The following is a 14,989-nucleotide window of genomic DNA, read 5'->3' as shown; positions in this document are numbered from 1 at the left end:
ATAAAAATACTATCAAAGGATACTTATCCATTAGAAGAAATCAGAAAAAACACTTTCGGTCCAACGAAACCAACGTTCTTTCCTCCGGCAATTAATCGAAAACAAAACATTCAAACATTGGCGAAAAAAAAACAAATAGCGTGACTAATTCTTTTTGTCTAACCAAAACATTTATTGCACTAGGTTACACTAAGCACCATATTGTTCTATTGATGTTTAATTTGATATCGAGCCAACAAATTGATTCGCTGTGAATTGAGCGCAATCCTAAACCTGGTTCTTTGCGTAATATTTCCTTCGAATCGATTTAAGCTCATCAAAAAAAAGTAGCACTAACGTTGCGTGTGGGCCGATCCGCATGTAATGCGGCCAAAAGCCCTTATAGAGACCGGCGACGCCTTCCGATTTCAGGATTTTTATAAAACAATCCACCACGCCGTTGTAGTATATGCCCTTGCCCTTGGCATCTACTCCTTGATTGTACAGTCTTGTCGCTATCACGTCCGGTGGTGTCATTGTGATGGCCATCACCGTTCCTCCAACCGCTCCTGCAACCGTCGATACGAATGTGTCGCTTTGATTCGAAACGATTGGGTAACGTAACAGACAATCTTTGGTATATCCGAATGCGGCCAATTGACCTCCACTTCCAAGCAGAGCCCTTGGCATTGTCACCGCGACACCACGATACAGCCCCTGGATGCCGTGCTTTTTGAAAATATCCTTCATCGCGCTAACCATTCCCGTATGCTGATGCTGATAGCCAACGGCAATTTCAGCCTTTGCCTGCGACTGAAGATGAGTGCGTAGCTGTACAAGAGCAAAAAATAAAAGCAGCAACCGATTATGAACATGACATACATTGCTAGTTACGCAGTCATACTATACCATGAAGAAGGGGCTTGCCAAAGCTGATCCAACGAACCCTCCCGTTGCTCCCCAGAAGGCGCTTTTTAGAATGGACTGATTGCCATTCCTCTGTTTCGTCCATCCGTGCTCATTGGCCGTGTTGTATATGCCTAATCTAATCTAAACGATAGACATTGGACTACTGATTCAAGCCATCGGATTGTCTTGTTTAAGGATGCTTTCGTAATTACCTGCACGAGTTTAGAATAAACTGGAAGCACAATGACGGCGCTAGGCCTTTCTGGAGCGCTGCGTATCCGTCCTTTTTAGCAATCGTCACAAAAGCGTCCACCACGCTGCGATAGGGCTTATGGTAGGTTCCTTTAGCAGCTAACTCACCTTGCAGTTGCATTCTCGTTTTGACGACCTGTTGGAACAAGATTCGATAGTGACCATCTCGATTCTTTGCTAATTTTTACCGTTCTTACCTCCAAAGGGTTAGTTATCAGCGTGGCACCCATAGAGCCAATTCCACCGAGCAGGAAATCAGTCCCGTCCATCGTATCGAGAGATTCGGCAGATTGTTGATCTCTCCGCGCAAGTTAACACAACTTGTCGCAATTATTTACTTCTCAACCCCTTGGTTAGGCCGTGGTCAATTCAAGTTCGTTCGTGTATAAGTATGCGTAACACAACCGAAATACCTTCGCATGATTAAAAAACAAGTATGTTGAATATTTCAGTTCAGTGCGAAAAGAACCAATAAAGGAATACTTTCTGCAAACCCAAAACCACGAAGTTGAGAAATTAGACCACAACGCAACTAATCCACAAATTCGGGAAGGAATGGTTTCTTTTTAACTGCTAGCAAAATCTGCTCACCGTGTGCGAGCGAAGTACTGGAGTAGTGGCTGTAGCTGGCGGTCGCACAGTTGCACTTGCTTCCTAGAAACGAGCAGTCAAAACAAGCTGTCAAACGAAAATTCTGATAAGTCGCACAAAGTCGCCCAGGGTCTTTCTCGCAGAGAAATGGTTCCGCATCCACAAATAACAGATTTTTTCATATGGGAGTAACATTCAAACGCGGGTGAAAATGGTACAATATACGTTGGTTTTTCTCTTCACGGCGTTCATCAGCGTGTATGGCGCGAGCTACGCGGAATGTAAGTACGCTAATGCAGGGAAACCCCTTGTTGTTGACGCATCGCTTTCTTCCTCAATGACGAAATATGTACGCCAGGCGGGGGAGGGACAGTGTTATTCATGCAGTATGACATTGAGTGAGATGGTGTTTGTTTTCAACTTTCTTTTCAGACGATTTAATAAAATCCGACATATGCTATGAACGCCGGATCGCGCTGTTTGCCAAAATCGACACACTGCTAGACTCGCGAAAGCAAATAAAAACTTTGAACGAATTCCAGCAGGGTGCCATCTACGAGCAGGTTTGGAACTCGTCCTCCTTCAAGCGCTATAGCGAATGTAAATTCACCCTGCAGTCCCAAGTAGGCACGGGGCTATATTTGATCATACGCAAGTTGAATCTACGACGGGACCCGAAAGGAAACTGCATCGATTTAGTCTCGATTAAGCAGAGTTCCGGCAAAAAGTCACGTTTCTGCTACACACCAGAAGATGTGCCAAGAAAATTTTTCGACAAAAACAATTTGAAGATTTCCATCAAGCTGGACTCGTTCGTTCCGCTACCGAGCGTGGAAGATATGCTACAAATACAGATGGTGGCCACGCAGACCAGAGAGTGCACTTCCAGCAAGGACGAGCTGCAATGCGAGAGTTACTCTTCGTATTCCTGCATCCACAAATCGTTCGTCAACGACGGTGTGATAAACTGTCCCAATTGCACGGACGAGCCAAGTTGTTCCCTAGTGCCAGCCGAAGTCGTCGTGAGCAACCAAAATATTGCCCTCACAGCATTTGTTTCCCTCCTGACGACGGCAACTGTATTCGGCACGTGTCTAATGTGCCTTTATAAAAACAGGCAAAGCATGCCTCTGTGCAGTAGCGGATACAACAGTGGCAGTGGAACGGACATTGGCAGTCGAGGTGGCACACGGCCGTCAGCACCGCCATTAGCGTTGGATGAGAAGGATCTGCCGCCCAGCTACGACGCCCTGTTTCCTACCGCCGCAGTTGCCTCCAGCTCCGCTGGGCCCACAACAGTTTCGACGGCCACCTCGCCGACCATACCGAAGACCTGCCTGGACCGGGAATCGGACACGTCGACGTAATATCCTGCCGCAAATGCAGTCGTTTGCATTTCGTTTCGTTATTGTTGCTGTATATAAGCTTTACCGTACGTTGTAATAGGATAACTTTAAACGTGAACGAGGTCCACCAAACCGTGGACCGAGATGGCCTGGGGTGCATCCCAGCGATGCGTGGTAATGAGCACTCTGCTAGTATTAAACCAAATTTCGCGCAACTGTTTTGTCGAAAATGTGTCAACCAGCCGGTATTATAAGCTAATCTCACACGTTCTGCGCATTTAAATGTCAGCATTACTTAACGAATATGCCTACTCGGGTTAAATCGGGTTTTAAACGAAATCTCGAGCATACAATTCGAGCATCGCTGTCAAGAAGAGCGCTGTACTAGAAGCTAGATGTCGATTCCGGCAAAACTCTCAAACAATACTGTAGATCTATTTATTATCCGCGGCGATACGGTGGCTTGGTTAACGCGAAAGCTGCGACCCACTACAGGTCTTCTACGATTTCTTTCGTGCGTTGTTTAGTAACGTTGGACTATAGCTCTGTACAGTGGGGTGTTATTTTGAAAATAAAACTACTCACTAGAAAATGTGAAATTGAAATGCGGACTTTCCATTCAACTATCCGATCACTACTATCAGACAGCAAAATGGGTCATGTATGCATGTATGCAGCTGATGAAAATCTGCCACCTGTAACACATTCGCTCCGAAATCTTATCATTCGCAACTGGACACAGATACGACCCGTAATTGGTGTGGTTGGATTCTTTGTCACACCAGTATCGAAGATCGTATCATCATCGTTAGCAAAACCGGGCGGCACGCGCTCCGGTCGATTGTTCCTGAATTCTGCGCCGAATCTGCTGTCAAGGGGCTTGTTTTGTCTAATTAAGATAGCGGGCTTGTTTTATCTCTCCTTTGCTGTGCCCTTGTTATCATACGCAAAACCATAAACCTACCCCGAACCTCAATGTCCAATGCACTCTACCGCACTGTAGCGTAACTGGAATTCCATTTTACCGTTGTTTTTCCTCAAACGAAATCAACTCAGATAAGCATTTCGTCTGCCGTAACAGTGAGCTGGTCATAGGGGTCTGTTTGTTGGATTGTTTTATTTTGTTCACATCCCGTCGGTCGGTCCATACAATAATGAGTAAGAACATGGTAAGATGCATTGTGTGATTAGACGCTTCACTCTACCTTTACTGACGGACACGATCGGGATGAACGATCATTTAAGCGCCGCAGATGACCATTTTCCTTCCATGTAGCTACATCTGTTGCTCGCGACAAATCGTATGCACTTGGCAGAGGTTTCTTCCAGTGTTATGTAAGCGATAACGATGGACACTAAACGTAGGAATCGAACCTGGCAACGAATGCACTTTATATGGGCAGGCTCGCCTTTTTCTCACCGACCAGCTGTCTTCTGCGCATCGGATTGCTCGGTATACTAAGCCTTCGCGAAGATACGCGCGCATTCATTGAATATCATAAACGACAGCTCCGATACGGCCCGTTATCAAGCGTACATGTACTGATAAAGGGATATTGGAGCGTTGCTTGGTGACGTACAACGTTGTTATTGTCGCGAATGCCTGCGAAAAATCACCCACTTTAGCGGCTATTGTTTTATCTAGCGGGCCTTGTGGGCCCGATCTCGGCGCCAGGTATAAAAAGCTGTTCCTTGCAGATGGAAAGCCTTTGACTCCATTCTAGTTGAGCTCGCTTGTACTGCTTCTCGCGTCGTCTCGCCGGCACTCGATCAGCTAGACGTAGAACAAAGCGCTACGTGCAAGGTTTATTTAATCGCGTGTAATAACTTTCGATTTCAATGCACCTCCATGGTCAACCGTCGTTGTGATTCCTAGCTCCTGCCTACCTCTGCCAGCGATGGATCTCTGCTTACTGTGACTTTTCGATGACTTGCGTGTCAATGTTGTCCAAAACGAACCACATTATTATATCTACGGAGCTGATCGTCGTGCTGCGAAAGAGCAGAATATTAGGGATACACTTTGATCGAGAACACGCTGATGTCAACTTTACAAACTGGGATGGCTAGAAGACACTGGAAGCGATTTTTATGTTGCATGATAATCGGTAAGTTTGAAAACAGCCTAAACCAACCGATGTGTAATAAACTATGTCGATTAAATCAGCTTATAATCAGATTTAAAAAAAAACACACATTTTTGAAGCCACCAAAAGATTTACACTTGCGTGGCTTAAATGAAGATAAGCATATTGCTTTTGAATGTTGATCGTCCAGCGAAGATTTTATGCAATTTGTTGCATGCTGAGCGAGTATTTGCGAATTGATGTGGCGCAAATTGCAGAAAGTGATCCGATGGAAAAGGTGTAATATGGAGGAAACGAGCGTAACTAGTGCACTGTGGTTTCGTACCACGATTACCGGCTTTTCCATGGCCTTGGTCTCGACAATCTGCAATTTTGTTTCACTATTTTCGGTGCAACTTATTCTCTTTTCGCCTACGTATTCCGGTCGGATGATGATGATTTTTATCGCGAGCTACTTAAACCCCACGGCTTCCTGGATACACTTTCGCTTATCACAGTATTAAGAGGTTGCTAGATAAGGTACTGCTAGCGCAAAAATGGAATCATGTTTCATTGCCCCTAGTGACGGACATTTTCATTCGCATTTCAGCACTTTTCGTGACCGGAAACGTGCGAAGTGAACCGATCCCAACCGTACCTGGCCGGGCAGTAACGGTCCCGGAGCAGATCGATGGGTTGTTCAAATTCACCTGGGACGACGCTACCGTTACTACCAACGAAGACGTGATAGGTAAGATGCAGAGGATCCACCACATACGTAGTTTCTCCTGTTTCTAACTCGCTTTCTAATCCTTCGGCAGATGTAACAACCCAGAGCACAGGAACAACGCATGACCGTGTTCTATTTACCGAATCGCCTGTCATGGATGTTATTACTCTCATTTGGTACCTGGCTACGTTTTTCGCATTGATCGCGTTCTTTTTGGTAATGGCTTGTGCTGATCGCCATCGTTGTCGCTCCCGGAAGCCAGCAACCGAAGATAGAACAGCGCCACCAACACCGGCACCGTCCTATCGCCAGTTTGCGCCACCTACCTACGATTCGCTCGTGTTCGAGAAGGATAACGATAGCATTTTCATCATTCCATATGATAGTGTGATCGAAAACGGACACCAACGAAACGCTGAGGACTTGGCAAGCAATCTAGAGCAGATCATAGAACCTGCTTCGCCTCGCCTTCATCCGTCCAATCAACATACCGTGAACATCAGTGATATTAGCAGTGAAAGTGACGATGTTCCCGTTATTGTTGTGGAGCAGAGTACCGCGCGCCCTGGGCCTGACGTCACAGATCGCAACGTCACGGAACTGTAATGGTGTGCTAAACGCAAATCAAACTTAGTGTTACAAATAGTATTTTGCGGTTCCGCATTGCGCTAGTCGAGTGGGTGACCTTACGTTTGAAGTGCATCTTTGTCTATCTCGTAATCGCGATTGACCGCGCTGACGCAATAATTAACAATCGTAAGGAGTGGCATCTCTGATTAATTGCGAACGTAAAATACTTCACTGATAAGACGAGGCTTATCATCGGCACTAGCTGACTTCCCGGTAACCCTTGTGCACGTGCCAGAAAGTGCTCCTTCCGCTCATGACAAAACCGGGTATAGATTTTAATTGTATATCGAAACGGACGATAGTCATTACATGCTAGGTTTAGTTAATTAATTGCGTGATATACGTGATGGTACAGCGAGAAAATGTGCATACAAATGTTTCTATAGATTTAATTATAATAACGGCTAAAATATAAGATGCTTAAATTCCAAGTAAAATCCGTCGTATTTTATATTTATTATCAAAATTGTCGTGATTCTTTATGTGCCTTGAGAGAAGTCTACTGCGCTTACGCATGTTCTGGAAAGCATTACACAGCTGTTTCAAAAGATAAAGTCCTCGTTTTATGATATGTGATTGACTTGCATTACAGTTGATATGATATGATATCACGGCAAAGGCACCGATTTCAAGAAATCGCATACAGCACAGCATGTTTGCGGCTCTGCAAATCTAATGCATCATTGAAAGTTTAATTTATTTCGTTCGTTAAATTGTGATTGCTTTTGTTGTGTTTACGCGAACAATAGCAAGAAGCTTTGGTATGTGAAATAATAAATGAAAAAGTAATTGAAAAACAACTATTGATGTACTCTCTCGTATGGAGACTGAAGCGAGAATGGTTAACCCGCCGAATCAAACATCATTACTTGCTCAAACCATTGATCTAGAAACTTTTTTGTACATCGTTCTTAATTTCTGCGCTGATATGAACATGTTTTTAAACATAAGGCATAGATATATCATACAAGATATCGGTTATATATTATCTTCTATGCTACTTCAATACAAATTGTACTCTACCAACGGTACGAAACGTTTCGAGCAAAATGTGGATTTAAATCAAGTTTTTCCAGGATTTTTTGACGTTTATTCGTTACGATAGTGATAAGTAAGTAACAAGGCTGGGCCATCTCGCACATTGCTTATTGGCTGCCATATTGAAAAACGGTTTGGCATTTATACGCAAACTTGTTGCCCATAAAGTCGCATAGTCCTTCCGCTCTTTGTGTTAGCTTGTATATTCTGTTCATTAATAATAATAGATGTCGCTTAAAATCTCGTACATCCACCATAAAATTTGATTTTGAAGCCTGTGGTGACGGCTTTCGTAGCTACGAGAACATCGTTGGGTTGGCTCACCTGCTCAAACACAGCACTCTCGACCCGCGTTTGTACACACGGCGCATGTGTGCGTGCGCCATCTCCAAGTCGTACCGTTGGATGTAAACAAACAAACACTCTCAAAGGGAGCCATTTTTTTTACTGCATCGCGTGCTCACTCTCCCACCCGCGCACGCTTGCTTCTTCGACGCAATTGCTTAAGTTGTCAAGCCAACCGTTGCGTAGCCATCGCGGTCGCATTTGATCCGTGCGCGAATCGCCGTTTCGCATTTTCGCCGAACGAAACGAAACCTCCAGATGGTTTGACGCTCGCACGGCGCAGTTGTTCGCGTCTTCCTTTCGCACGATCCGTGTCTCGCGGTTCGCTTCCGTCCGGGGTATTGCGCGAGTTTAATCTCGCCATCGCTGAGCGCATTCTGTGTGCGTCCGAGAAGCAGCATGACCAGTGCGATCGATTACAGTGACCAAGTGTTCGAATTATGACCAAGTGTTGGAAAGCGGCGACTCAACAGGCCACCACCAGCAGTAGCGCCTCGTGAGCAGAAGATTCATCAAGAAGAAAAGGTGGCCTCACGCGTCGTGGTCGTTGGAGAAACTCTTCGCGCTTGTAAAAGGTGCCCCCGGGGCCGTTAGAGCGTGAGTTCGCGAGTGTGTAAAGTGGTCGAACCGCAGCCGTTCTCTACCCGCATCGGTTTCCGCGATAGATGCTAGGCGTGTGTCTGTACGTTTGTGTGTTGTGTGTGTGGCCGGAACGCAGAAGCACCATCAACGGTATCGCGACAGCTGGAGCACGGTGATATATAAAAATAAAAAATGATCCTCCCGAAGGCGACATCCCTGCAGTGGTGGTGTATTTTTATACTCTACACCCAACGCACCGATAGTGCATCGTTCTTCTCAAGTAAGTGTTGTGCAAGCACGCAGAAGCAGAAAGGCAGCATCTTTTTCTCGATCACGGAAACGGGGCGGCACGGTTCTTTTTTCTTTTGGTGGTTCCATCGCTTCCCTCGCGGATGCTTGAAATGGAAACGGTACCACCCGCGTGGAATTAAACTGGAACGCGTCTTGATGGAAGCACCCCGAGTTGACTCACACGCCGCCATGGATGATCGTTGATGAAAGTTTTTCCCCAGCTCGGCTGAATCACCACACACATTCGGTGATGTCCATTTCGGGGTGCCGGCTCGATGATGAGCAAATGCGCATCTCATCTCATGTTGTAGGGCCACGCGAGGTCCACGAGAAAAGGCTCACCTGAACGACGTGATTGTGCTCACGTAGGCTGTAACCTCGACCTGTCAGTAAAAAAATGTGATCGACCGGCGAGCTCAGTTCGATCTTTCGTACCTTAATGAACGCGAGATTTCATCACAAAACGCGAGATCGATAAGCTGCTGCCCTTCGCGGATCATATTATGCGTCTGTGATAGGGCTCGAGCCCATCACCTTTGATATGACGATGGATGTAAATGAGTTCAGACCTGATCATCTGACAACGCAAAATTATCATTTAAAGCGTTTCAGGGTATCAATTAGCTCAGTATTGATGACAAATCGGGCGGCAAATACGCTTTTGCAACTTGATATCTAGGCATTGCGGACATGAGTACCTCCCAAGACTGGTGTTATGGTTTGCTCCAAATGCTGAAATGCTCTAATGCTTCTATGCTCCAATATGCGGTATTCGTGTCACCGAGGAAGTGTTGCCCAATTCTCAGGCAGGTTGTCTGCAACCCACAAAACTCTTGTTACATTCAGCGTGTCCAAACGGAATTCACGTCCAAATCCGCCGAAATTCGTTACAATCGGCGCTCATGTCCCCCATAAAGCACGGCGTACGGTGCGTTATGTCCACTAAAATGAAAACAGCCGGCGATTCACCGCGTTAGATCAGTTAAGGGAGTTTTTTTTGCCGGCACACAGACTCCATTTGCTGTGTGAAGAAACCGCCTGTCCCATTTTAAGGTTCACCCACTGGCAAATCCGTGTCATATTCGCCCACTGCTTTCTCTGGGGCAATCACCGCAGTTCGTTTTTTTTCTGACTGTAAATGCCTTCGAAATTTGCGACATTAAACATGCAAGATTCACCCAACCGAAGTTTGAACCCCGTAAAGCTGAAAGTTATCCACGAATGCGCTTTATCGATGGCAGGCAATGTGATGACGCCTCAGCCCATTCTCGGCTGTTTCGGCTGGAATTATCACACCCACCCCAAAGCAGCCACCTCATGGCGGAAGTGGCGGAACCAACATCAGTCTCAAGTACTACCTGCAGATTCACGTGCCACTTGAGCGATTGATGGGCCACAAACAATCACAACCTGTGTGACCGGTATTGCATCAGCATTCGCCACACCGTTACAACTCCCACTCGTGGCTCAGCGTGAAAAGGAAGCACGAAAAAGGCCGCTCTCGAACAACACGGCCGTGCACTTGTCCGTTATGCACAACCCGTGCGATGGATTCGATGGTCTTGGGTGTGTTGGCACGCTTCAACGCGGACACCTCCGCGATCCGATGGACATGGATCTGTTCCGTCCCGGGGCCTCATCGGCGTTCACCCGACGGCGGACATTAAATTGATACAGGTCATTTTCAGTAACCTTCGCATAATTGATGGCACCGCTGGCATCGAAGCATTGAGAGCAATCGGCAAACACACCTACTGGGCCCTGGTGCGTCATGGCAGCGGTGCGAGTTTGTTACATTCGATCCTCCCTCGACAAAGGGTTTGCTTCCATTTTGCTGTCGAGTGGCCAACATTTTGTTGCGCCACCACCGACCACCGACGTAAAACAAATAGGTGTCGCACACGTTTAGTGGACGCCGGTTTTAGAAAGTAACTATGCGCCATTACCGTTTCATGGACCTCCAAAAAAGGGCATCATGTAACACGTTTTTGTGTCTGACTTCCTGAATCCCGCATGATAGTCATTCGTTTGCTGCTGATTTCACTCACTTTCAGGATCTATGCTGTTCAGCGGGTGGTTTTTTTCCCTGATGACGCTTTACGAGGGCTCCGTCCGTCCGTCGCCTTGCGGATTTGATGGATCACGACCGAGACGATCCACAAAAACACCGCAAGACGGTTGAATAACTGCGCTCATTGCCAATTTCTCGCTGTTGTGTTTTGTTTTTTGCATTCTTTTCACCGAGGATCGTTAAGCGTTATGCGGGTGATGTTTGTAAACTGTACATTCCAACAAGGCATTCGATCCTTGGATACGGCGAAGGACAGGGAGAGCGATGATCTTAATATTCCTTTTTTTTATTCTAAAACCCAGCGCACCCGGCCTTTTGTAACGTATAAATTGACCTTTTTTGTTCAAACGCATCGATTTTGGGTTCTATAGCCTACTTTTGGGTTTCATAGCCTACCGAGATGAGGCTCTAACTATAAGTGTCGCCGGCTCTTATCCTTCTGATCCGATCCAACCGTTAGTCCTGACCTCCTCTATTGCGCTTGTTCTTAATCAATAATGAGGGAAGATAAAAATAGATCTCATATCGCTTCCGCCCACAGTGAAAAATCCTCATTTTCTGCAACTCAAATGCTATGTTCTGTGTTCGCTTGAAGCATTGCTGACATTCTTACACAACAGAACGTTAGCAACTCGACATCTTCCTTCCTGCAAACCCTCTGATTAGCTTGTACCTGAACGAAGGGACCGCTTTTCAATTTTTTTTTCCTGTTTTCGTCCTCAGATGCCGAACCGACGACCACCGGTACTGCGGGTCTGTTATCGTTGTGTGCGGAAAATGGAGAATCCAGTGAGCAGTACGTCAGCGATAAGGGCGCTACATCGAGCGTGCTGTTAGCTCTACGCCCTGAACACGGCAAACCCTCCTGCAAGCGCCAGTTCCGGGCTCCTGATGCGTACAACTTTTTCGTCCGGATGCAACGCATTCCAGCCACGGGCAGTCATCGCAGCTCAGCGAGCAGAAAGTACAACGGCAACAAATCCAGCAACAGCACCCACAGCTGCCCCTTAACTATCGTACGTACAGAGCTCGTGTATAAGCGCTCGAGCATGTTAGGATCCGCTGACTAGAAGAGGAGTCGTTGCTGTCGATCGAACATCGGCCATTCGGAGGTGGGCCTCCAAGAGAATGGTCGCACATTCTTGGCCAACCTCCGTTCCGTTCTCGTGGTGCTCGAGTCAGTAACAGTCAGTACACGGTATTGCCAGTGTGCTCAACTGCTCAACCACAACCGGCCGAGGGCAACGATGCGTAGCAAACAACTCACACCTCGTGCCCCAACAGAGTCTGGCCAGTGGAGGAGTGCTAATTAGCTCGAGCGATTTGGTCGAACTCTCAATTGATCTAACTGAACTTGTTTCGCTGTTTTCTCTCTTCCCCGGTTGGGTCTAGTCTCAGTCCGCAAATGGGGAGGTGTTGCCATCGTGGCGCCTTGATCCCTGTCTGCTTGAGACGGCCGGCGGCATTCAGGAGGAACCGATGCGATTGCTGCAGGGCAAGCTGAATATCGTCTGGAACCATGACGGGAACGCAGCCAACTACCGACTTCAGATCACGGTCGTCGGCCAAGGGGCGGTATGTCTGGAGCGAGAAAAGCACTCCTGTCTCGAGTACGTCGGCATGCCGTTGCTGTGTATCGCCCGCGAATTGGTCTGTGATGGGCTGCCAAACTGTCCCCCACTCGGTACTGAGGTCAGCGATGAAAATGAAGCGATGTGCATAAAACACCGCCAGCAGGAATACTCGGTAAGGTTCTCTCAGATGCTGCTGTTGGTGTTACGTTTTCGCCCACTGCTAACAGATATCTGGGGGTGGGATATCCTTGACCCAAATTACCTTGATTAACTTCGTCCCGGGCCTTCTGCCATCATCCCACACGGAGGGAATGTGTGTTTGTTCATGCAGGAACAGCACTGCAGTCGACTCAAGTGTCTGTGTTGTGTTGGAAAATGAACTTCTTTACATCTGGATCGGGTTTTCAAAAAATGTCCTATCAACATGGAATTGCACTCAAAGACAATATTTTTGCTGTTGCTTTGGGTCATTTCATTTTATAATCAAATGTATTCACATGAAAACAGAACCACTAAACTAGCAAAATCATACAATTCTGTTTACTTAAATATTGCCAGTCTTAATTTTGTCATTTTACCTGATTAATTTCGATAAGAAATTTAAAGCACCTCTTTATGCATGTCAATGTAATTATATTCCGTTCGCTATAATGTCCTTGTTTCCTGCATTCCGATTCTTGAGCTCGCGATTACTTTTACTCGTATCCTGTTGGACAAGCTATCAATCAAACTGACGGCTTTGTCTCTTATCCGTCCTGTTACAAATCGCCATCCGACGTTGATTTTACACCCGGAATAAATAACGGCATTAATCTGTCGCTCCCTTACGCCGGCGGCACCAGCGATAAAATTGATTTTAAGCGTATTTTCTAACGTCAACCTGTCCATTGCAAGTTTGATTATCCATCGGTACGAGTGATTAAAATTTCAAAACCCCTCACTAAACAAATTTGTCTTACGATTTTAACCAAATCCTACCAGTGCATTTTGTTTCGTTCCTGATAGACTACTTTTCCTTCCACAAACATAACGAAGAGCTATTAAAACCAGCTCGTTTGCTCTGGTCCCGGTGATAAATTGTGACATGTTTGATTTCCTTTCTTCCTTTCGCAACCGTGCGTTGGAGGTACGCGAATTGGGAGAAATCCTGGCCTGCTGTTGTTTCGCTTTCGACGTGCTTTGTTTGCTTTGTGTGCGCATTACTTTTCCTTTTTTCCGTTGTTTGGAAAGTTAAGCTGTATTATGTATGTCACGCTTACCTCCGATTTCGAGCTACTTCTGAAGTGGGCCAAAATTGGTCAGCAAGTTTTTTGCTTGATGCCCGTTTTCACAAGTGTAATCCCCGGAAATTGGTCGTCTTCGTGCTTCGTGCATTCATGCATGTGGACGTTCATTTCACTGACCACGGTGTCAATCCCTTTCCCAGGAAAACCCCGTCCAATCCGTGTTCCGACAGTACATCCAAAACACGATAAAGTCATTTTTCGGTGGCGAACCGAAAGAACTACCCTCGAAGCCTCCATTCGGTGAGGTGGACATTGCGTTGGAGCAAAAATTTGGATCCGTCTACTCTCCGCCAGCTTTGCCGCCGCCAACGATGGCATCACCAACCACCGAATCTGCACCACCGCCCAAAAAACACCGCAGCAGCATGACCGGACTGTCGAAGTACGGCCCGTGGGGTTATCTGTTCCTCGGCATGCTCATATGCGGCAGTGCGTTGCTGATTTGCGGTCTTTGGGGTGAGTATCGTTGTGGTTTTGAGCCACCGCTTTATTGCGATATCACAACGCAACACAACACAAAGTCTAATTCACATTGCTTCTCCCACTCGCTTCCCACACAGAGTGCTGCTGCCGAACGCACAAACCCGAGCCTAATCCGGATGATTCGCTGCCGGATCCGGTGCCATCGTTTCTGCAAACGTCATCACCCGGGCCTGGAATGGGATCCGGTGGTAGCACGCCTAGCCACAATCTACCTCAGTATGGGGAGCTTGACCCACCGCCCGCATACTCGGTGCTGTTTCCTACGCAGAAACCCTCCGACAACAGCGACAACGCATCCCCGGTGGTACCGGCCACAATGACCACCAGTAGTCCTAGTATTAGTAGCAACAACAACACCACCACCACCGGCGACGATGGCCATTCGCAAGTGCAGGCGGTGGTGGCCTCTGACGAGCCACCATCGGTTTCGTCGACAACCCTTCCTTAGTCCTGCCTAGCTTAGTTAGGATTAGTTTCATGAGACGGTGTGTCAGAGAGAGAGAGAGAGAGAGCGAGAGAGAAAGAGAGAGAGAGAAAGAGTGCGAGAGTACGAGAAGGTAGTAATAAACACGGCAGTATTTTTGGATCCGTCGTATCTGTAGGCTAGGTGACAAAATTTCTTTTTTCTTTCAATTTTCAATTTTACGTCACTATTCTAAACCTAATCCCACACACGTCTAGAAGCGTTAAACCGGTCCATGAAAGGCTGAACGTATACAGATTGTTTCCCTGAGCTAAGTTTTACTACCAAACCAAGGCGTTGCGACGAATTGCGAAAGAGCAGGTGTGTCAGGTTGCCGCGACGAATCCGACTGA

At 46.7% G+C, this 14,989-nt stretch overlaps 4 protein-coding genes across 4 annotated transcripts; 3 read left to right on the top strand and 1 right to left on the bottom strand.

The window, feature by feature from the left end:
• Positions 1-240: 240 nt before the first annotated feature.
• On the bottom strand, positions 241-1,409 carry LOC128726177 (solute carrier family 25 member 35-like). The gene is made up of 4 exons (XM_053819969.1): positions 1,338-1,409; positions 1,101-1,276; positions 889-1,024; positions 241-810 (listed from the first exon to the last, which is right to left on the bottom strand). The coding sequence occupies exons 1-4, from the start codon at positions 1,407-1,409 to the stop codon at positions 268-270; spliced, it is 927 nt and encodes a 308-aa protein (XP_053675944.1). The 3' UTR covers positions 241-267.
• A 497-nt stretch (positions 1,410-1,906) lies between these two features.
• Positions 1,907-3,676, top strand: LOC128724982 (uncharacterized). Its single transcript, XM_053818702.1, has 2 exons — positions 1,907-2,012; positions 2,164-3,676. The coding sequence occupies exons 1-2, from the start codon at positions 1,943-1,945 to the stop codon at positions 3,096-3,098; spliced, it is 1,005 nt and encodes a 334-aa protein (XP_053674677.1). The 5' UTR covers positions 1,907-1,942; the 3' UTR covers positions 3,099-3,676.
• A 1,210-nt stretch (positions 3,677-4,886) lies between these two features.
• On the top strand, positions 4,887-6,938 carry LOC128725264 (uncharacterized). The gene is made up of 3 exons (XM_053818994.1): positions 4,887-5,185; positions 5,754-5,894; positions 5,965-6,938. Exons 1-3 carry the CDS (start codon positions 5,119-5,121, stop codon positions 6,477-6,479), a joined length of 723 nt encoding a protein of 240 aa, XP_053674969.1. The 5' UTR covers positions 4,887-5,118; the 3' UTR covers positions 6,480-6,938.
• Positions 6,939-8,600: 1,662 nt separating this feature from the next.
• Positions 8,601-14,849, top strand: LOC128726454 (uncharacterized). Its single transcript, XM_053820268.1, has 5 exons — positions 8,601-8,748; positions 11,554-11,846; positions 12,223-12,576; positions 13,831-14,146; positions 14,251-14,849. Exons 1-5 carry the CDS (start codon positions 8,661-8,663, stop codon positions 14,619-14,621), a joined length of 1,422 nt encoding a protein of 473 aa, XP_053676243.1. The 5' UTR covers positions 8,601-8,660; the 3' UTR covers positions 14,622-14,849.
• Positions 14,850-14,989: the final 140 nt, after the last annotated feature.

The sequence above is a fragment of the Anopheles nili genome, chromosome 3 (assembly GCF_943737925.1).
Source record: "Anopheles nili chromosome 3, idAnoNiliSN_F5_01, whole genome shotgun sequence".
Classification (NCBI taxonomy): domain Eukaryota; kingdom Metazoa; phylum Arthropoda; class Insecta; order Diptera; family Culicidae; genus Anopheles; species Anopheles nili.
The sequence above is the reverse complement of the archived record's forward strand: the minus strand, read 5'-3'. Positions and strand labels throughout refer to the sequence as shown.